This window comes from Cinclus cinclus, chromosome 14 (assembly GCF_963662255.1).
Source record: "Cinclus cinclus chromosome 14, bCinCin1.1, whole genome shotgun sequence".
Taxonomy (NCBI): domain Eukaryota; kingdom Metazoa; phylum Chordata; class Aves; order Passeriformes; family Cinclidae; genus Cinclus; species Cinclus cinclus.
Window position 1 is genome coordinate 14,056,900 of NC_085059.1, and position 21,661 is coordinate 14,078,560.

General features: G+C 37.9%; 1 protein-coding gene across 3 annotated transcripts in view; it reads left to right on the plus strand.

Moving 5' to 3' along the window:
• The window catches only part of CNOT6 (CCR4-NOT transcription complex subunit 6), a 32,603-nt gene that overhangs the window by 6,643 nt on the left and 4,299 nt on the right, over nucleotides 1-21,661 (plus strand). For all 3 annotated transcript variants that reach the window (XM_062502019.1, XM_062502020.1, XM_062502021.1), the window contains exons 2-11: nucleotides 7,679-7,792; nucleotides 10,281-10,467; nucleotides 13,912-13,997; nucleotides 14,947-15,051; nucleotides 15,138-15,206; nucleotides 16,559-16,716; nucleotides 17,224-17,378; nucleotides 18,357-18,511; nucleotides 19,476-19,706; nucleotides 21,002-21,204. In XM_062502019.1, the coding sequence (XP_062358003.1) occupies nucleotides 7,681-7,792; nucleotides 10,281-10,467; nucleotides 13,912-13,997; nucleotides 14,947-15,051; nucleotides 15,138-15,206; nucleotides 16,559-16,716; nucleotides 17,224-17,378; nucleotides 18,357-18,511; nucleotides 19,476-19,706; nucleotides 21,002-21,204 (1,461 nt within the window). In that variant the 5' untranslated portion in view covers nucleotides 7,679-7,680. The remainder of the gene's footprint in view (nucleotides 1-7,678; nucleotides 7,793-10,280; nucleotides 10,468-13,911; nucleotides 13,998-14,946; nucleotides 15,052-15,137; nucleotides 15,207-16,558; nucleotides 16,717-17,223; nucleotides 17,379-18,356; nucleotides 18,512-19,475; nucleotides 19,707-21,001; nucleotides 21,205-21,661) is intronic.

The window sequence follows — 21,661 nt, forward strand, 5'->3', positions numbered from 1 at the left end:
ATTTAATATGCTCTTCTTAAAAATATGAAATTACTGAGTTTTGAACTTAACAAAATTTAAAGCCTGTTCTGGTCAGTGCTCTCTGGTCTAATGGAGCCTTCCTGATTTGAAGACAGCAAGTAAATCCTTTGACATTTATGGCCCAGTTTATCTGAACCAGGATGCTTTGCTTGAGTTTCAGGAGGGTTATGTTTCATTTTAGTCACCTTTGGCAAGATTAAGGGGGTTGCTGAACTTTAACAGCATTATAGATTTTTAAAAGAATATTAAGGCATTTGTCAGGTTCTGAGTTTTCTCTAGTAGAAAATACATGTGCAAATTCAAATAACTCATCTGATAAGTAATATTCCAGATACACTTACATGAATTAATGGATGTTGACTTGATCAGTATTTATTTATTGTATTTATTATTACAGATGTTCACATGCATGTTCACATCCCTACAGCATTACCTTAAGTCTGAAAAAGAGGAAGGGTAACTCGTGGGTTTGTATGGGCAGTTGTGTACAATTACAGTTTTAGAAGTCCTCAGAATAGGATGGAGAAGCATTACATCCGTGGTGAAGCTAACAGCCACTAAAATGTGATCTTAGCAAGTGAAAAAGTACTTGGAATTAATCAATTGACTTAGTGTTGATTCAACAACTTTTTAATATCATTTTAATTTAGATTATTCCAACATTAGGCTATAAATTGGGTTAAAGGGATCTTGACACTTTCCCACGTTAGTGTTGAGTCTCTTGGGAGGGGGGAGTGTTCCAGGAGTTGATCTTGTGCTGCTGCAGTTCTGCCTGTGTGCCCACAGCTGGTACATGCCATCCCTCCTCACACTAGGCAAAAGGAAATTTTTAACTTACAGTATGTGTTCTAAAAAATTCAGGTGTTGGCCTTTAGCTGATTTCCCAATTGGATTTTTCTTAGCCTTGTTTTTTTCAGTACCAAATACTTATTGAAAAAAAAAAAATTACTTCAAGAGCCTTTTTCAAATAAAATGCCAAGAGTGTTTGTACTTGTCCACAAATAATAGGTGTTTACACAACAGACTTGATATTTGCCTTGAAGTAGCATACTAGTAGGGAAAAAAATAAATATGTGGTTTCTTGCAACACTGGTGTTTTCTTTGTATATATTTCAATAGAGCGATCTGGTTCATGCCGACAAAGTTAAATGTAAGTTTGTATTTCAATAGATAAGCAAGTCCTTAAATTTCTGTTCATTCAGCCTCAGAATATTTGTGACTTTTAGTTCTAATGTATGGATTTCTCAGTTCAAAATTCAGATTTTTTTTTTTTTTTCTTTCGGGTGATGGCTCATACCTGCTTTCCTGAACTTCGGTTTATCTGCTTGTGTATTGTAGCAAAATATATTTTGTAGATATGTTGCATGTTCCAATACATTGCAGCAAAATACATTTTGTGTACAGTACATGTATAAAATATGTGTAACATAAATATATATTGTATATTATATTGCAACTAAATAGGCATTAGGTAACAAGTTATGTTTCATAGCAGACTGCGAGTATTCTTCCATATTTTGGTGTATACCTGCTAGTAGTTGGGAAATAAGAAATTACAGGCATGTGTTAAGATTTATTTTTTAAAAAAAGTTTCAATTTAGTATGTTTTAAATAAGACATTTATAGAAATAAGATAACATTAAATTTAGAAGGCTTTTTAGGAACAGTATCAGGATACAGAAAAAGTACCCAGTTTTCTAGTTTCATGTCTTAGGTGTGTGGGGTGATGCCAAATCATTTAAATCAAAAATTTAGCTGAAATACATTAAATGTACTTCACAGGGCACTTGAGGTTTAGCTGGGATGCTTTGGGTATTTGTTTCCTTTCCTCATCATGGTATCTTGCCCATGAATATTTTTCCATCAGTTTTCAGTATTGATGTCACTCTCGAGTTTGTTGCCCAGGCATGGAACAGGGTGAGGATAAGTTCAGTCGTTGACTCAAGTCATCAAGTCAAACGTGTAAATTCTGCAGGGACTGACCTTTATCATAAACCCTGTTCAAGCCACTGTGGCTTTTCTGTGAGGAGGTGCCAGATGTTGCACCTTGTCATCCTGGCCAGGGACAATGTGGTTGTTGTTTATTTGTCTGTACTTCAAGCTGAAATGTAATTAAGTTCCCATAGAAATTCATGACTTGCTGAGTAAAGCGCTACCAGTGAGGGGACAGAGAAAGCAGCAAGCTTGATTCATGTTGGAAAAGCACTTTTTAAAGAAGCTGTAATGAGTCTTTGAGTAGGAAAGGGCAAATCTGCAGTTTTATAGTAAAACTGAAATACAGCGCTATGAAATTATCTCAAAGATTTTTTTTCCAGAGTACAGTAGTTTTCTTTTAGAGGTACTTCTGTTCCCTTTGAAGAGTGTCACTGTTTGGAAAGCAGAAATTCCTGTTAATTCTAATAAAGCTCCACAGTAGAAATTAACCCTTTCAATACATATTAATGCATCTGATGAGCCTATACATTGCTAGACCTGCTACAGCCTTAAGTTATCTAAAAAACAATGTACTTTGCCTTCAGTTAGAATTTCAGACTTTGTTCAGTGTTACTGTTTAACTGGGTGAGGGTAGCTGGAAGCAAGAGTTTGCTTCCTGCTGTGAGAGAAGAGATTTTGTGCCAGTGTGGCCAGAAGTGCCATTATGGTGGTGTCCTGATTTCAGCAGTTGCAAATTCACACATACATTTCTGCTATACAGTAATAATAACACAGGAAGCTAGCCTCCCTCAAATACATATTTTTTAACTCTTCCCCCACATAGCCAGTTTAATTCTTTTCACCAGCTCCTTTGTTATCAGACAAGTTGGTGCTCATGCAAGAGTGAAGTGGAAATACAGAGTCCTGGGGAGGAGGAACTGCAGCAGGACCTGCTTAGTTCTGCTTCATGCATTGTAACACCACAGTGCAAGTGGAGGAGGGTGTGGAGGATCCTAAATTAACTTTGAATTCAAAACAGACCAGTCAATTTAAGAAACAGTTATATTTGTGGGGGAGGTCATTGGAACCCATTTTTAAGTGAAGCTTGGATTGCATGGAAAAGAGCTTCAGGGTTAAAGGCACAAGGTTACAAAAGAATGGGTCTGGGGTGAGCTTCCAATTGAGGGTTTGGAGAGAGAAAGAGAAGAAGCATCTCTCATATGTGCTATTGTTTTCTTATGAAATTTTGAGCAACTTAGTAGATTGCTTTCTATCCTGATACTTTTCAGCAGTTGAGGAGTAATTTATTTGGCAAGCCATACTGCACTGCATCAACAAATGGAAAGTATTCTCCAATTGTTTTGTTGCTTCTTACTTTATTAGACCTAGATTTGCATCATTTATTCACTGTTTTTAATTAAAGTAGCAGAAAGTTTGAGTAATTCTGCACTTGATCAGGTGTGGTGCTGCTTTGTTTACTTTCATCTCCTGGCTGTCTCCTGATCTGCCTTAGTGTGTTAGTGACAAGTAAAAGCAAGTAAAGGGGAAGGAGGGGAAGTCTGAAGAAGTCACCAACATGTATTAGGAAGTTTAAGAAGCAGAGCTGTAATGCTGCAGCATTGTGATGTTGAAGTATTTCTAAAGGTACTCCCAGATTTGTAAATGGGTTTTATAGCTAGTTCATAGTAAGTATGGAAATAGTTATTTTGGAATAATTGATTGGATCAGTTGAAGTTACATCTGAGCACTATGTTGCTCTTACTTGTTCATCATTTTCAACAAAGTTTTAGAATTCAAGTTTTCTTTTCCTAATTTAAAGATCATGTTTTAGGGGCAAACTTGATATCTACATCCATAGTAATAGTATGAAAGATTTTACTTGGCCTACAGGAGTTGTCTGATATGTTTCATTTTGAAATTGAGTTCATTTATCGTGGTATTGTACAAAGCATTTCATGAAATGAAGAATTGCTGTAGTATTGGGGTGCTTTAAAAAAACCCCAAAAACCTTAATCTCACAGTATCTGCTCACCTATTTATCTTATTTAAATATTCCTTCTCACCATCTTCCAATTTCATAAACCATGGCAGAAGGGTAGAACAGGAAAAATGTTGTCATCTTTACTGCCCTGTCACTCACAGCAGAGTCATTTCTCCATTTTGAAGACATTATTTATTGGTAATTTCCATAGTCACCTGGAGCATTAACTGCCTCATAGTCCAGCTCCCACTTTGCATATGTCCATAGCCAAGGACACTTATCATTCCAAATGCCTTGTCAGGCAAAGAGCTGAACTCCCTTTGTTCTCCTGCAGGGAGCAGTGTATCTAAACCAGCTTAGCCTCCTTTTTTAGGCCAGCAGCTCCTCCTGACGTGGTGCCCTCTGTGGTGCTGCTGCTGGGAGTGCACCCCAGGAGCTCGGAGTGCACCCCAGGAGCTGGTAGTGCTGGTGATGACACTGTCACTGTCATTGTCCAGGACAGTCCCAGACCCATGCCCAGCCTGGCTGCAGTCGTGGCTGTCGTCTGGAGAGACAGGCAGCAGTCGGGGCAGGCACAGCTCCACATGGGCACATTTGGCTTTGTCTCCAGTGGTCTGTTCTGAGGGAAGCCAGAGCTCCATCACCCACCTGCTGTAGTAGCCAGCTTTGTCAGCTCTCTTCCAGCAGGTTTCCCTCCCCTGACACAACAAGCTTCAAGTTTTTCCTTCTCTTTCTGATCCCTGTCACCCTTCCCTGAAGGGGCTGCTGCCCATCACCCTGTCCCAATGCCTGTGTCTCAGCACCCTCTGTACAAACGAGGGCTTAAAGCAGTGTCTGCACTGGAGGCTTGAGATCTAATTCCCTGTGTCAGACCCTGTGTACTGTTGACCTCATTGGCCTTGCTTGGCTCAGTTTCTTTGGGGTAAGGGGTGTTAATTCTGTGTGGGGACTGAGTGACCCAAGGTGGAAGTGGGCAGCCACACTCAGTACAACTCTCAAGCTCTTCTGTTTTTACAGTTATTAAAATGACAATTTTAATAACCAGGTTATTTCATTTACATTCAAACATACTTAAATACCCTTTTCAATAAATTTAAGTAGTCTGAAGCGTGTTCCAGGAATCCATGTCATATCTTTGTTATAAAGATTTTTCTCCTTTACAAACTGATTTACTGAATGCAATAAGAACCTAACGATAATGATGCTTCACCATGTGTGTTGGTGCAAGTGAAAATTACAGATGGTATAAGCTCTTTTGAAAATTGCCATGATGATTGTTAAAAGCTGCAGTAATCAATGGTTCTAAGGATGTTCAACAGTATTTTATGGGTCTTACTATAAATTGCTTTAGCGTCTATCACTTAATCTGATGTTTACCTCACCTTTTATGTTTTGCTGTAGCAGCTCAGCAGGTGCTAGATTTGAATTTGGGAGGTGGAGAAAGGAGACAGTAAAAGAGACTGATTTTCTTGAACTACTCCATGCTGTGAAGTTTTGAAATGCAATTCAAGGTGTTGTGCTTGTATTTTATGCTGTACTATGAGATACAACCCAAATTTAACCTTGTTAGTTCCAGAGACATTTTGAGTTCTGGGTGATAGATGAAGATATGTTAATGCCTGGTGTGACAGTATCTTAGATGTGGCTGGTGGCAGTGATGCTCTTGGGCAGCAGCAGCAGCTTCTTCAGCCAGGAGGCTCTCAAACATTTGCTGCTTTTTTGGCACCTGGTAATCCTAAACAGCAGGGATTCATCCTCTAAGAAATGCAGCAGTGAGAGGGAAAACCATAGAGAGCAGGAGCTTTATTGAGAGGGAGGGTGGTGCCATGGAGCCACCGGGAGTCCAGGATCACCAGGAACTAGTGTTAAACCCCAAAATTCTTAAATCTCTAATTGTTTTAGTGTACATTAACAAAACCCACTGGAAAAGTATGTCATCCTCTTCTAGCACTGAGCAGTGATACACTGCTGGTACCAGCAAAGCTGTTAATTAGTGCCTGTGCTTGAGTGTGCTCTGGGGAGTGTTCGTGTATCTGTACTGAATGAGATTTCTGTCTTTGCTATACCTCCTTCTTGAAAAATTGGAACATACTTATTAATTCAGGGAGCAGCAGGAAGAGAAAGCAGTAAATGTCTGAGGAAGGTAAATGTTTCCTGACAAGCTGGAGCATTCCTACATGGTCTTTGTGAATTAGATATAATTATATGTAGCAGTTTCAGAAGAGATGCTCTGTACATTAATATACATTTTTGCAGCAGTTGCATAAGTTGCTGCAGGGAGAAGTTAGGCTTTTACCTTTCTGGAGATTATAGTCCACTTTCCTCTCGTTTAATTAGTGAAGTTTGATGAAAAAAGTATTACACTTGGTGAGTTCCACACCCTGGGTACTCAAATGCCTTCACTCTGGAAGGAGCCTCACCCAGCTGCTATATATAATCTGATCCTTTTACCCACAATTCACTTCTTAAAGGGGAATTTCTTTTCACTGCAGAAATCTGGTTTTGACCAGTAGTGGGAGTTGAAAAGGAGGAGTGTGACTTAGTAAAAGAGCAGTTATATTAAACTAAGCATGTGAGACTTAAAAGCTTTATTTTAATTAAGATGCATAATTGTCAGAAAGTTTTTAGTGGATTTCTGTTTTTTTGTTTAACATGAAGAGTAAACATTTTTCAGTAAAATCAGTAAACAGGTTGTAAATCTGGCTGATAGTCTTATTTACTAGGAATTATTCTTTGATTATTTTGTATAATGAAAATATTTTTCAGTTCATCCCAGGGAATGAAAAAATGAGAAAGCCTTAAAAGACTTGGTAGGAAGATGTCCTCAGAAATTTGACCAGCAAAGTTGCTTGCTTACTGAGTGGGTTTGGACAGTATTATAATACTGCTGTAATGTACTTTGCTGAATAATTGCATAATATTGCTTGTAATGTGTTTTTAAGGGTGATTTGAGCCAGCATTGTTTAATTTCTCTATTTCATATAAATAGATTCATAGCTGCTTGTTTGTTGGAGAGGAATGCTTGTTTCTCTGTCATGGTGCATGATTGAGTATGGTAAAAAGAACCTAGAAAAATTATTCTTATAAAGTTACCAGGAGTGATGGGAAAAAAAATGAGAAAAATTAAGTTAAATTTCAGTATTAAATACTTGGCTGAAGAAAATGATGGAAATATCTACCTTGGGTGCAATATTTTCAGATTGTAGAGAGTAGGGTGAAGCTTGAATTAAAACCTATCGCTTTACGGATTTAAAGAATTGAGGATCTTTTTGAAACCTTAATTTTTTTTTTAAGGTGATTTGTGTGAAAAGTTGAGAATTGCAGTAAACCTGGAACTGATAGGTAATCAGAGGTAATAGCAAACTTGCTCTCTAGGAATATGAGAGAGATCCCAGTGGTGGTGATCATCCCTTTTTGAAGTTTCATTGTGGAAGAAACAAGAACCTGCAGTGGGTTGTGTTGGTTCTGAGGGACACACAACATAGCCATGGAGGTGGTGGGACACAATTTTTGCAGATTCTGGTAAATTACTGGGGGCTGGGCTGTTGTCTGCCATTCAAGGAGCATTAGGAATCTCTGCTTTTCTGTTTTATATCAGTGTTTCCCATTCAGCAACATTTGTAAATGGGCACATTATCTGTAGCTTTGAAAAGTATTTGGTACAAAAGTCTAATATGAAATGTAACTGAAATGGGGATTACCTTCTACAGAATTCTCAGTACGTAATATCTCAGTTGATCACTTGCCTTTTGGTTTCAACAGGAATGCCCAAGGAAAAGTACGATCCACCTGATCCACGGAGGATGTACACAATTATGTCCTCAGAGGAAGCAGCCAATGGAAAGAAATCACACTGGGCAGAGTTGGAAATAAGTGGTAAGAAACTGAGGCATGCTCCTGAGTTATGAACTCACTGCAAGTAGTGTGGGCTTGGACAAGCCTGGGGTGGAGTCAGTACCTACCTTCAAGTGAGCCAGCAGAACACTGGGATAGAAGCTGGGGGGTGTGTGGAGGGAAAAGCTTGGGCTGGGATAACACAGGGAGCTGTCGGACAGGTAAGGTGGGGCAAGTGGGAAATCCCCATGTATAGGAAAGCTGTCAAGGTGAGGATATGGGTGTGAGCTCTTAGTGTTTTAAGATGAACTGGGGGAGAGCATGAATTTAAGATCTATTTTGTCAAAGAGAAGAGGGTGAAGTTGGGGGTTCCTCTTTAGTGGTATCTTTTTATTGTAGGTAATGTGACAATGAGGTATTGGTCCATGAAGCAGTTTTCTGTTTAAAAGCATTTGTAATTTTTGCTTTGTTCTTAAGATTAAATACAAACACCAAAACCTCCACAATCTGTGGAGATAGTCTACAAGCTTTGAGATACTGTTGGACTCTTGAATCTTTTCTGAAAAGTAAGATCATGCTCAGAGTTTCTAAGTGTGTATTTCAGCTGGTCAACCAGTCTCTTGATACGTGGAGTAAATCCTGAGTTTGCTACAAAAAGTGTGTTTACAAGGAAGTTAAAGCAAGTATTTTAAGAATTTAAAAACTGTTTTGTGACATTTTAAGCTTAGGCTGTAATTTTGTGTAAATATGGAGGTTCTTTAAGCATCTGCAAAAATTGCCGTGTGGGATTTATAAATGACGGTTCAGTAAAGAAATTTATGGAAGAAGGACTAAACAAACAGTTCTTCAAATTGTGAAGAATCTTTCCATCCAGTTCACTGAGTCTGTCTGTGCTAGTACCACGTGCCTCACCATGTGAGCAGCATTCTTTACTGAAGGTTACAGATGCAGAAACACAGTTAAATGCTGCTTCAGGAATCAGCATTATATATCAGCATTAGGCTTGGAATCCTCTTGGACATCTGCTGCTCTGCATAGGAAGTGCATTAAGTGATGGCTCTTTCCTTTCATGCCTGGTAATCTCACTACAGACTGATTCCAGCCAAGGGAGGTGCTGGAGTGGAGAGCCCGGATCAGGGATGTTGATTGGAAATCCTTTCAGCTCCAAGGCTTTCTGTGATCACAGTCACCTGTTTGCATTGGGGGTGGGGAAGAGGTGCTAATTCCATTTTAAAATGCGAAGAACTATCGATTTGTGTTGAAAACCTTTCAAAAGATTTGTTAACGAGCATTAGTGGAGCATCAGTCCCTTGAGAACTGTATGCATTTCCCTTGCAAAAAAAAAAAAAAAAAGAAGTGCAGTGTTTTTGTTTCATTAATGTTCACGCTGTCCTTTCCTTGCAAAATACTTGGTCACATAATACAGGAAGCCACAAATGTTTAACATTTAAATCATGTTTTCTTTCACTACAGGCTTTTTTATGCTCCTTGTTTTGTAATAGCTCACTGGAAGTTATACCAGTATTAAATATTTTGCTGCCAGGGACTGAGTCCCAGGTGCACATCTCTTAGTGTAGGTTTCCCTGGGCACTAGATATGAATTCTTATTTTGGAGAAAATCATTTAAGGAAAGGAATTACAAAGTGTGTGTTTTGGTATAATATTAACCAGACTGTTGTTAACCTTGATGAGTCACAGCAGGGATTTTAAAGTTATTCCAGCTAACTTTTTGCTTTGGAGAAACTGGTGTTGGTACTCCTAATGCTTTTGGTACAGTGAGATGATTTATGTAAATGAAAAAGGATTTACCCCTGGAGGAAAAAAGTCTTGGAGAGAATGAATATTTTGAGACCTTCTGATGATATCTCACATTCCTTGCATGTGGCAATGTAAAAATCTTGATTCTGTCACACAAATCCATGTTCCCACCCTTCAGTTTATACAAAAAATCATACCTTTTAAAAAATATCTGGCAATAGTTGATACAGCTTTTAATTGAATGCCAGATGGAAGTCTGTGTTCTCAACTAAGCATCTTAGTCACCCTAAATATAGTGTTTCTATCTGTTCTTGGCTGGATTAATGCCATAGAGTAAAGATTTTTGGTTTGAAAGATGTGCTGAAATAAGGGATGAACCAAAGCGCTGTCTTTCATCTCAGACATGAACTATAATTGAAAAAAATGTGTTTCTTACACCTCTGTTAATGATAAATTCAGAGCCAGCTAGTTAATATGTTTTGTCTTGTATGGGACTAGATGGAGACAGATGTTTAAGCCGTAAGTATGGATTGGGTAAAACAACTTCAAGCATCTTTGGCAATATCTTGCATTTTGTCACACAATGACACGTTTTTCATCTATAGAATTAGTGATGAATGGAATTTATATTGAACAAAATATTATTAATAAAACCCACAAGCAAAACTCCCCCTCAAATTCTCCTGCCCCATACATACTCGAAAAATGTGCAATTACTGCCAAATATATGTATTTTAAATGTTCTGTTTTCTCTTGGACCTTTCTTCCACAGGGAAAGTGAGAAGCTTAAGTTCATCATTGTGGACGCTGACCCATTTGACAGCTTTGCATCTCAGTGACAATTCCTTATCCCGTATTCCTTCAGACATTGCCAAGCTTCACAATCTGGTATATCTGGACTTGTCCTCTAATAAAATTCGCAGTTTACCAGCAGAGCTCGGAAACATGGTGTCACTCAGGTATGCAAATCCTAATGGGAGTTAAAATTGTTCTTTTCTTGTCTTTGTGGCAGCAGTTCAAATTTCAGCATAAGTAAATTCCTGTTTCCTCCCTTCTTATCTACCTCCCTGAGTACTTGCTGTGGGCTGTGCAGCTATAGCAGTACTGGCTTTTCTGTGATCTCCTATTCTGATGTATGACAGCACAGAATGAGCCTCAGAAGTACTTGTTTTGATGGCAGTCACCCATTTTATATTTTTCCAAGTCAGGTTTCCTCTCAGGCATCTCTTTTGAGGTTCTTTTACAAATCTTTTATGTGGTGTTTGTCTCAAAGAGTAAGTGAGGCACCAAAAAAATAGCTTTTATCTCACAGTAAGGTAGGAAAAAGGTCAGATTAAACATTTGTAAGCATGTTAACTACAGTGTTTTCATCTTTATTCATATTTAGTAATTAACAATAGTTCTTGTTCTGTTTATTGTATAACAATTGCAACATGTTTAGTATCATCTCCTCTCCACCTTTGCTGTGATGTAACAGCATTCCCGTGCAAACTGGGGAGGAGAAAACAAATGTTCTAATCGCAGTCTTCAAAGTGTCTTTTCCTTCAGTTTTGTAATGCCAAGATGTACAAAATTAGCATGGAATGAAAACTCCTTTTGGAAGTGAAATATGAATAATGATGCCAGTATAGATTGTACTTAAGGCTGCAGCATTTTGCTTTGTAAAAACACTGTTACATAAATATATACATTATTTATATGAGTAAATTTTTACAGGCAACAGTCTTTTGCTCTTGACCCAAAGGAAGAGCCTTATCTTAGGTTTATTAGACAGTTGCCAGTAATTGCCTTCATTGCTATTAATTTAGAAGATACTTCTGAACAGCTTTCTCAAATCCAGAAAATACAGAGTGTGAAAGTAACAAGAATGTTATTAACAGTAAAGAACAAGAATGTTATTAACAGTAAAGAACAAGAATGTTATTAACAGTAAAGACAATGATAGAGAAGTGAACTGCCAGCACAGCTTTTCGTGAAGCTGGAAGCAAAGCAAGTTTGCACATAGAAATATCTGTTACTGCATTTTCCTTCCTTTAGAAAAGTCTGCTCTATTGGAGAGGATTAAACTAGCTGATTAAACTGGTTCTAAAAGCTCAAATTCCAGAGGAGTTCAAGTCTCAACCTTGGAGGCTGAGCAAAGGGACCTTGCTTTTTGAAGCATAATTGGCAGCTCTGTTTTGTAGCATGTTGTATAGTTGCTTTCAACTGGAGAGGAGTGTGTTCTAAGCTCTACTTCTTTCCATTACTATTTCAATTAAAAGCAGTTATTAGTAACAGGTTTCTTCCCTTCTTTATCCAGCTCCTTGGATATTGTGAGCTAGCAACCCTAAATTTGCTGGAATAGTCTCAAATTCATCTTTGTATTTCATTAGTCTCCTTTCAGTCTTTTTAAAACATTTTTATAAATTTTAACACTTGTGACATGGAGATAGCTCAGCAGGGCAGAGTCATCAGTAATGTCAAGTCATTATGCCTTCTTCCCAGCACTTCTCCTGATTTATTCTGGCTGATTCTGTGAATCTTCAGCCCTTTCAAGTCCTAAGTTTCTTCTGAGCAGAGAAGTGTAAATCTTGTAAATGTGAAAGGTGTGGCTAAGGTCTAGGATCACATAAGCTTTCTATTTATTGGCTAAAACACAGCACTTGTACCCAGATCTCTAAATGTGAAAAGCTGTGCATGAATCCACTCCTCAGTAATTGTAGCTGCTCCTTTTTTTTTTTTTGTTTTTTCCCCCACTGTAGTGAAAGTGAAGAAAAATCCATAAGCACATCCTATGTGAGAGCACACTGCAGGTCCCAGCTGGTCCAGGGTTTTGTGTTCCAGGCTGGCTCTTTGCTGCAGACACTTCCCCTGGATTCTGGGAAGTTGTTCAAACTAACGGTAATTCAACCCTGGGCACTGCTGATATCCAGAGCCACAGAAATCATTTGTGCTCTCAGCACTGAGAACTGATAACAGGTCTCCCAGCTCCCACATCTGGAGCTCTGGGTTCAGTCTGTACTGTAGAGCTCACCCAGGACTCCTTTCATCTCCCTTTTTACTGCAGGTAGTTGAAAAAAGACGTGTCAGAGCGGTAGGATTTCTGATCTTTGCAGAAAAAGGGGAAGAAAAATAAACAGTGTAACACGTTATCTTGGAAAGCTCAGCTGTAAAACAGATTCTCTTGATATGCTTGAGAAAACTTGAGTGCACCCTCAGTACATTTGCAGCTGACAGAGAGCTGGGTGGAAGGGTTGATCTGCTGGAGGGCAGGAAGGCTCCACAGAGGGATCTGGCCTGGCTGGATCCACAGGCCTGGGCCAGTGGTGTGAGGTTCAGTCAGGTGAAGTGCTGGGAAGCTGCCTGGTGGAAAAGGACTTGGTGGGAGTGGTCAACAGCCGCTGAACATGAGCCAGGTGTGCCCAGACGGCTGAGAAAGCTGATGGCACTTGGCCTGGATCAGCCACAGTGTGGCAGCAGGACCAGGGCAGGGACAGGCCCCCTGTGCTGGGCATTGCTGATGCCACACCTCAGATCCTGGGCTCAGTCAGTTCTGGGCTGCTTATGGCAAGAGAGACATTGAAACCCTCAAATGCTGTTCTCTAGAAATCAACAAGAGCTAAATTAACTTTTGCCATCCAGGTTTTTTTGGTTTGTTTGTTTGTTTTGGTTTGGTTTGGGATTTTTTTTGTTGTTGTTGCTGCCTGGAAATACTTACCAAGTCTCTAGGCACCAAGTTCTAAACACTTTGGAGCAGCAAAGTGTTTATACTGATTGATTCTATGAAAGTCTTCACTGCTTTAATGGGAATTCATTTAGGAAAGTAAAAAGTCTATTTTTTCTGCCCGGTTTGTTGGATATCAGAATTCAGGACATGAATTCTGTTCCTGTCTGTATATGGGTTTTGTGAGTTACAAAGCACATATTTTGTCTTACTGCTGAAATTATGAAAAGAAAACCACCCAGAACAATAGAAAATTACTGCTGTAAATGACTACTGCATGGTAATGCCACAGCTGTAATCATACTGCCATGATCCTGGATTTTTTAATTTAGTTTCAGGGATATAATTTCCCTTTATTTCGTAATCACAGCTGACCTGTTTCATGGTCTGTTTTGTCTGAGCTGTTACTGCATCATCTCTTGTAGATACTGAAGTGTTTAATTATTGCTAATGTTCACAAAATGTCTGACTGTTTAAGATAAACTCTCCCAACAGCTCCTTTCCTCTGTTCTTCAACATAATGTGTTTTGTCTGGGTGTGTGAGTACAGCAGGATTTCCCTAACCCTTGCTGTTTAGTCTCTGAATTTTTCAATATTGTGGTTTGCTACTATACTGATTCTCTTTTAGTTCAATTTTTGTACTGCTGCAGATAAATGTTACTCTGTTTTCAGACCCATATGATTCTTGCTCTGTCTGCAGGGAACTACATTTAAATAACAACCTGTTACGAGTTTTACCTTTTGAGCTGGGAAAACTGTTCCAGTTACAGACTTTGGGTCTGAAAGGTATTGCTGTTTTTTCTTGGTCTCTTTGCTTGTTTAGTGATACTGCTGCTGAGCTGTAATGGTTGTAGTCTGCTGGTTCATAAAATGTTACTGATTAGCAATCCCAGGTGTAGCTGCTCACTCCACCTTTATAAATACTGTTACTTGGGGATTATTTAGAAAAATAACAGGTTTGGGAGAGCAGTGCCCATAGAAAGAGATTTGCTTTTCTTTTTGCAGAGTGCGCAGAAGCTTTCTGTTGCTTGCATGGGGATTTAATGCAGTTCTGCTTTAACTAAGAAATAGTCTGTGGTTAACTGTGGTACATCTCCAGACAGGAAGGGAACATCCTTTGTACAGCTGCAGGGTTCTTATGCAAGCAACAGTTTAAGTATTTTCCCATTTTTTTCCCTCTGAATTTCATGGATTCTAGCTATAAAATTGTTGACCTTGAGGAATTTTGAGTTACAAAATTAGAAGCACTGAGAGATACCTCTAAACACTCTTGTCTCAAAAGTCTGTTTATCTCTCCCTTAAAACTAGGCACTTGCAGTGTGTGTTGTCCATGACAACTTCTGCAATCTGCTTATGTTTGGCAGATGGCAGAGTCTCTGCTGAGATCTGACTGTCAGATCAGCTGCTGGTGGATGTTTCACACTGAGCAGAGGTGCCTCCTGTGTTTGTGCTCATGAGCTCTGCCTGTTGTACCACACAAGTTCTTCACTGCTTTTAGTCCAAGGACCACCTTTGGGATGCTCAGTGCCACAGCAGAATCAGCAGGGACTGTTGCTAAACTTCACTAGGGCTGTCCACACATCCAGGGTTTTGTGGGATTGGAAAACCTGAGATCTGAAACCCCAGAGAAGTTCATAGTAGATCTTGTCTCCAATATGTCAGTTGACAACACTGATATGCAAGTCTGCAATAGTTCTGTGTATTTTATTCAATATTCCTGTGAATTGGTTTGTAGGAAACCCACTTACACAGGATATTCTGAACCTGTATCAGGAACCAGATGGGACACGACGGCTACTGAACTATTTGCTTGATAATTTGGCAGGTACTGCAAAAAGAAGTAAGTGATCATTCTTAAAACTTTTCTTTCTGCTGTGTAAAATAAATGTGATTATCACTTGTATCTATTTTAAAATGTTCCTGTAGTTTCGACAGAACAGCCGCCTCCAAGATCCTGGATTATGTTGCAAGAACCAGACCGTACAAGACCAACAGGTACTGTTACACTTCAAGGATTTCTCATTTCTTCTGTTTTCTTTTTAATAAAAGCTGTTGATCTTTACTGGAAAATAAGTTAATGCTTAAATTAACCAATCTGCAGTGCTGACCTGCCAGCTGAAGTCATTCTATCCCAATTGGAACACCTGTTCCAGATTTACCCATCTTTTACTCTAAAGTAATTTATTTTTAATTAGTGTCCCCCTCACAGGATTTGAAACTGTTGTCCACAATTAGTTAAATGGCAGAATTAAAATAGGCTTAATTTAACGTTTGTTGGAGAATAAAAGATGGAAGCATCTGAGCATGATTTCCAAAAAATGTGGAATTTTTTTAAGTAACCAGAGTATTATCCTTGATTCAGCGTTTTTCTTGCTGCTGGGTTTCAGGTTATGTTTAATTCTTTACTTATTTTATTTTTCCTGCATAAATTGTTTAAAATACAGTCTTTTCTATTTACCTGCACACCAAAAATCTTAGTGTATTTCTCAGTGATTGCAGTGCCTTCTCTTTAAGGACTGATAATTCTCCCATTATTAAGGTGGTTGCTTCAAAGATCATGATGTTAATGCAGCTTCTGTTTTGCTGTCACCTGTTTTCAAAATGCTAGAACTTTGACACTAGTCAGCCTAAGATTCTTTTCCTCCATTCTCTATATCTTCAAATAATGGTCCTGTTTCTTTTTTTCCTGCATTTGAGAGCAGCTTCCAAGTATCTCGTTGTACAACAAATTCTTTCAGTGCTTTTTAAAAATAAACCTAAAAATCCAACAAAACAATCCCCCAAATCCATACTTCTGTTTCAGATTAATGCAGAGAGGAGATATTTCTTGTCCTATGCCTGAATGGCTTTTTGAGGTAGAAATATTTGAGGAGTTAATTTGCCTACACTTTTTCTTTGTGTGAAAGGATCCTCACCCTTCCTATGGATCTGTTACAGTTTGTGGTAGCAATAATTAAGGTAGATTTTAAAGAATCTAAGTGCACACTTGCAGACCTTTGTGTAGCTGGCAAATACAAGTGTTCAAATACACTTAGTTTATTTTTGGTTTTTCACAGTACAGCACCACTTATCATAAAACACATTTTTGTGCTCTTTGCTGTGTTAACTGTATAAAAGGGGGTGTTTGTTTCCTAATTAAATGCTAGACGACAGCTGCCATAAGTCCAAACATGTAATTTGTCTCCCTGGAAGAACTTAACAATTTTTTTAGCACAGATACACATGCTGTGTTTTGATTGAAACAAATGAAGCGTGAATTGATAAATTCCCAGAAGACAAAAGTCAAGACCATAACTGTATTTTTTTCTTTAATCTCTCAGTATGTAAGTAAAATTATTGTTCTGCAGCCTTGTTCTCTGTCATGTGTTACAACGTCCTCTGTGACAAATATGCCACCCGGCAGCTGTATGGCTATTGTCCATCCTGGGCCTTGAACTGGGAATACAGAAAAAAAGCCATTATGCAGGAAATACTGAGCTGCAATGCTGACATCATAAGTCTGCAGGTAAAAAAACCCACACCATTATTTCTTTTCCTTTTCTATTCCCATGTGCTGGTTTCTTCACATTGAGTGTATTTATAGTAAACGGTCTGTTTTCAAAACCTTCTGCAAACAAAAGAAAAAGAAGTGATGTTTAGAACATTATTTGTTGCTTGACATCAAAAGAAGGCTCTCAGCCCCCACAGTTGGAATGGGAACCAGCAGCCCCTGATCAAAGCAATGTTTGTGGGGGTGTCTTTGTGCCTGTGTGTGTATGTGGGGTTGTAATTGACACATTTTCAAATAAGAGGCTTGAGATAATCATAACTCCAGGGATTACAGAAATTCATTTATATTTTCTTAAAATAGGGATGTTGCTCTTGAATTTGCATTCTCTGATGTACTTAATTCTTAGATTTTTTCCCCCTTAAATCTCATTTGAAAGTGATTTGCACTTCTGAAGAGTCTAAATAATATGTCTTCTATATTTTGCTAATAGTATGTTCATGCTGTGCTGCCTTAACTTTACAGGAGGTTGAAACAGAGCAGTACTACAGTTTTTTCCTGGTAGAATTGAAAGAACGTGGCTATAATGGATTCTTCAGTCCAAAATCTAGAGCTAGGACAATGTCAGAACAGGAAAGAAAACATGTTGATGGTTGTGCAATATTTTTCAAAACAGAAAAGTAAGTGATGTGGTTTGCTAAGCCTTCTGTTGTCTCTTGCTGTCTTTTACATAATTTCTTAGGTTGGTCTATAGTTCAAACAGTTGGGCTTTAAACTGGCCTTTTGTAGCCATGCAGGGTTTCATACAGAGCAGTTCTACCCATGGAAAGACTGGTTTATATGAGAGATCATTCTGTGTGGAGCTAGCAATAAAAAAATTAACCTTGAAATACAGAGTTGAATGAGATTTCATTCTGATTGATCAGTGCTGGTTGGGAGTTCACTAAATTATGCTTCACTTGTTGAGTGTGGGTGTCCCAACCATTTGGTGGTAATAATAAAAATTTAAGGAAATAATGAAAAATGAAGCAGATTTTCTTGCCTTTTGTTTCTTTGAGTAAAGGAGTTTATTGTCCCCCAAACTGCTGAAATAAGGCCTCATATCATACTGACTTTTTGATGCATTAGCCTTTGGTGAAGTAAATGACAAAATATCACTGCACACTTCTGTAAATAAAAAACCCAAAAACAAATCATTTAAGAGCTGCAGCACTTACTAGTTGTGTCATATTGCATTTGTACACTATTGGATGTGATGGTAATAATGTCCCTTCCTGATTCCATTCTTGTGTATCCACAAGTAAATGTGGATGCCAGCTTTCCTACTTAGTGGCTTGGAAAATTATTTAGTCTGTCTCCATTAAATCTGCATATTTGAACTAGGAACAGATGCCAAGTTAGAAATAAGCATAACTTTTCTAAAATACCTTTCTCAACAAAATCTTTTAATTGTAACTAAGGTACTATAAACTACATGAAAATTGGTAGGAAAACTGTATCACTTGACTTCAGTTTAGGATTTTATGAAATTAATGTGACTGGCTGAGATTTTTCACATCATAAATATGTTTGAGCTTTAAGTAAAAGGAGAATTACTGATAGTATTTCCAACTGTATCTGGCTGCTGCAAAAAATTGCATATGATATTTTTCTTTCAGATTTACTTTGGTTCAAAAGCATACTGTTGAGTTCAATCAACTAGCAATGGCAAACTCAGAAGGTTCAGAGGCTATGCTGAACAGAGTTATGACAAAAGATAACATTGGAGTTGCTGTTCTTTTAGAACTGCGAAAGGAATTGATAGAAATGTCATGTAAGTCCCATTTAACTTATTTTTTAATAGATGGTATTTTGTAAATGAAAAAAAAATACTCTTATAATAAAGAAGAGAGACTAGATTCTGCAAGTGAATTTGGCTTTGCTGATTGTATGTTCAGACAATTTTATTTCCAAAGAGGATTTTGGGGAAAAGTTGTATTGCTTAAATGAGGAGGGGTTTTTTTTATTTTTATTTTTAAGGAAAAAAGATACAAAAAGTTGAGTATGAGTGATTTTTTTGTTTGGTTTTGGGGTTTTTTTTTCTTAAAATTATGTACAGCTGTTAAAGAACCAGGTGGTGGTAGTTGTGTGTTTCTGGGTCGTATATCTCCACCATTTTAACTTACTTTCTTTACTGTTATGCTTATACAACCTGTTTGTTCTGCCCTGTCATTCTTAATTTAGGAAATGTAAATTGGCTTTGTAAGTATCACAGTGGGAACCTACTCAACCTGTGTTATATTTATCCAAATGCTATTTTATTAATTCAGATGGTAGCAAACAAACCTTTTAAGAAACACTTCTAGCAAGAGAGGTAACTTAGAATGTGGATAACTTAGAATTCAGAGCTTGCTGCCCAATAAGTTATGAACAGAACCTGTTTGCTATCATAGCCTGAGGAAAGCTGCTGTAATATTTTAGAAAAACATTATTTGCCTGTAATTAGGATTATCCATTACTTATGTTAATTTTCAGTGAATACAAAAGCATTACATGTAACAAGATAGTCTGTTAGTGGTCTTGAATGTGAAATACCATTCCAAATGCTTTGTATCAACTAAAACACTTGTTAAATGTAAGAGGAGTTATCTGACCCTCTTCATTCAAATGGTATAAACCCTCTTGAAGTCATACTGGTATGTTATTTTTTTGTCCCCGTAAACATTTTGTTTAAATTTCTGTAATAGTATTTTTTGTCGCTGACTGATTTTAAATAAATAACTGATTTTAAATTTTAGCTGGAAAGCCACATCTTGGGATGGAAAAGCAGCTAGTTCTTGTAGCTAATGCACATATGCATTGGGACCCAGATTATTCTGATGTGAAGCTGGTTCAGACTATGATGTTCCTCTCTGAGGTAAAGAACATTATTGATAAAGCTTCTCGTAGTCTCAAACCTGGTGTTTCGGGAGAACTTGGAACCATTCCACTTGTACTGTGTGCAGATCTCAATTCTCTACCAGACTCTGGTAAGAGTTCCATTTCTTATTCTTTAGACTGTTTTAAGTGTGTAACAGTTTTAAGTTTTTTAATTTCAAGAATGCATTGTTTGATAATATAAGCTCTAGAGGTGCTGAGAGAAGAGGAGGACAAGAGAAAGCTGTTTCATCTGTGAGTGACCTTATTGCCTGTGCTGTAGTACAACTACAACTGTGTCTGGTCTTTCAGAAGCATTTCCCATGTGATTTTGTTCCTTCTTTGTTCCTGTATTTTAAAATGTCATCCAAAAATAACTGAAAACATGAGTGCGTTGCTGATAATTTAGTTTTCTTAATTTTAAGTCTGAAAAGATAATTTTTACCTTTAATTTTGCTACCAAACAATAATTTTCTGTCATGTTTTAGAACTTCTAAAATTCAATGCATCCCCTTCAGAAGGGGACTTTCCAGAACTCTTTATTAACATGGAACTTTATTTCTTGACTTGGTAGCAACTTTATAAATGCAGGAGAAGAGCACATTCAGTGACTGCCACCTTGCTTGCTCAGGTACCCACCCAGCTGAATTGCTGTACTCAAGAGCCGTCCTTCCTTCTTACTGCAGGTTGTTCAATGTAATCATCTCCATTCCTTGTCCCCTTCCTTCTGTCTTCATCTTAGCTACTCTTAACATCTCTTAGGGTTGTAAGGAGCAGTTATTGCTCAGCAGTAATGGAAATAGGATTCTTTTTGATCCCAGGAAGGCCAGTATCACTAGTACTGATTGCAATGACCAGTTCACGTGTCTGGTTGTGTCTTCAGAACGACTTAACTGCTTCTTTTACCTTCCAGAACTTCAACATAGCTCTTCTGAAACTGAAGCACAATCATAGTTTCTATGACACAAATCTAATCAATTTGGCTTTGCAGCCTCTTTAAAGTTAACTTCATTTGTAGAAGTGTTCCAGAAGTTGGCTTTTTTGCAACACTTTAGCTGAAGAACATTGAATGGCAGGACCTGAGCGTAAAAGCAAGAAGAGGCAGCCAATAACTGCACTGATGGAATTTTGCTTCTGATTGTTTTCATCTCTCCCTTCCCAATCTGTGCCTTATTAACCTTCTCATTTTTTCTAATCAAAGTATGTCTCTTTGTTCTAGGTGACATTTGCTCTTGATGCACACTGCCCTGCAGTATTTTAAAAGAGCTACTGTTGATTGTACTGTGTATTGTTAAGTAAAGTTTTGGTTATATAAAGCTTAAAGTTGCATGTTGGACTTCAAGTACCTACACATACTTATTTGCTGAATGTTTGTTAATACCTTCTTGTTTGTAATGTGTCTCCTCAGGTGTTGTTGAGTACTTGAGCACTGGTGGAGTGGAAACAAACCACAAAGATTTTAAGGAACTGAGATACAATGAAAGTCTTACTAACTTCAGCTGTAATGGAAAAAATGGGACAACAAATGGAAGAATTACACATGGTTTCAAGTTGAAGAGTGCCTATGAGAATGGTCTAATGCCTTATACAAATTACACATTTGATTTCAAGGTAAGGACTTGCTTATATTTTGGAAAAGTTTTCCATTTTCAAGTGTAACTAGTGTGATTTACTATATGAAGTTTTTATGTAGGTTAATCTGTGTAGCTAAATTCACCAAGTTCATACTTAAAACAGCAAATTAGGATGCCAAACACTTCAGTCTCCTAGAAACGATCTTATTCTTTTTAATAACTTGAAATAGCTTTACAGGAGTTGGGGTGCTCTTAACCTTACATGTAAACAGTAAGAGTTTGTGTTTTGATACTCCAGGCTAAATGACAGGGGCACCGAAGTTGTCAAGTGCAATAATAGTGAAAGAATCCATGTTGCTTCTGGAAAAGTCTCAGTTCTCTGTTGCCCAGGGAAAACAAAGATTGTTTTTTCCTCTTCAAAATCAGCAGAATGTGATTTGAAGCTCTGTAGGAGGTTGGAAATTGAAACCACAAAAGCATAGCAGAAGTGATAA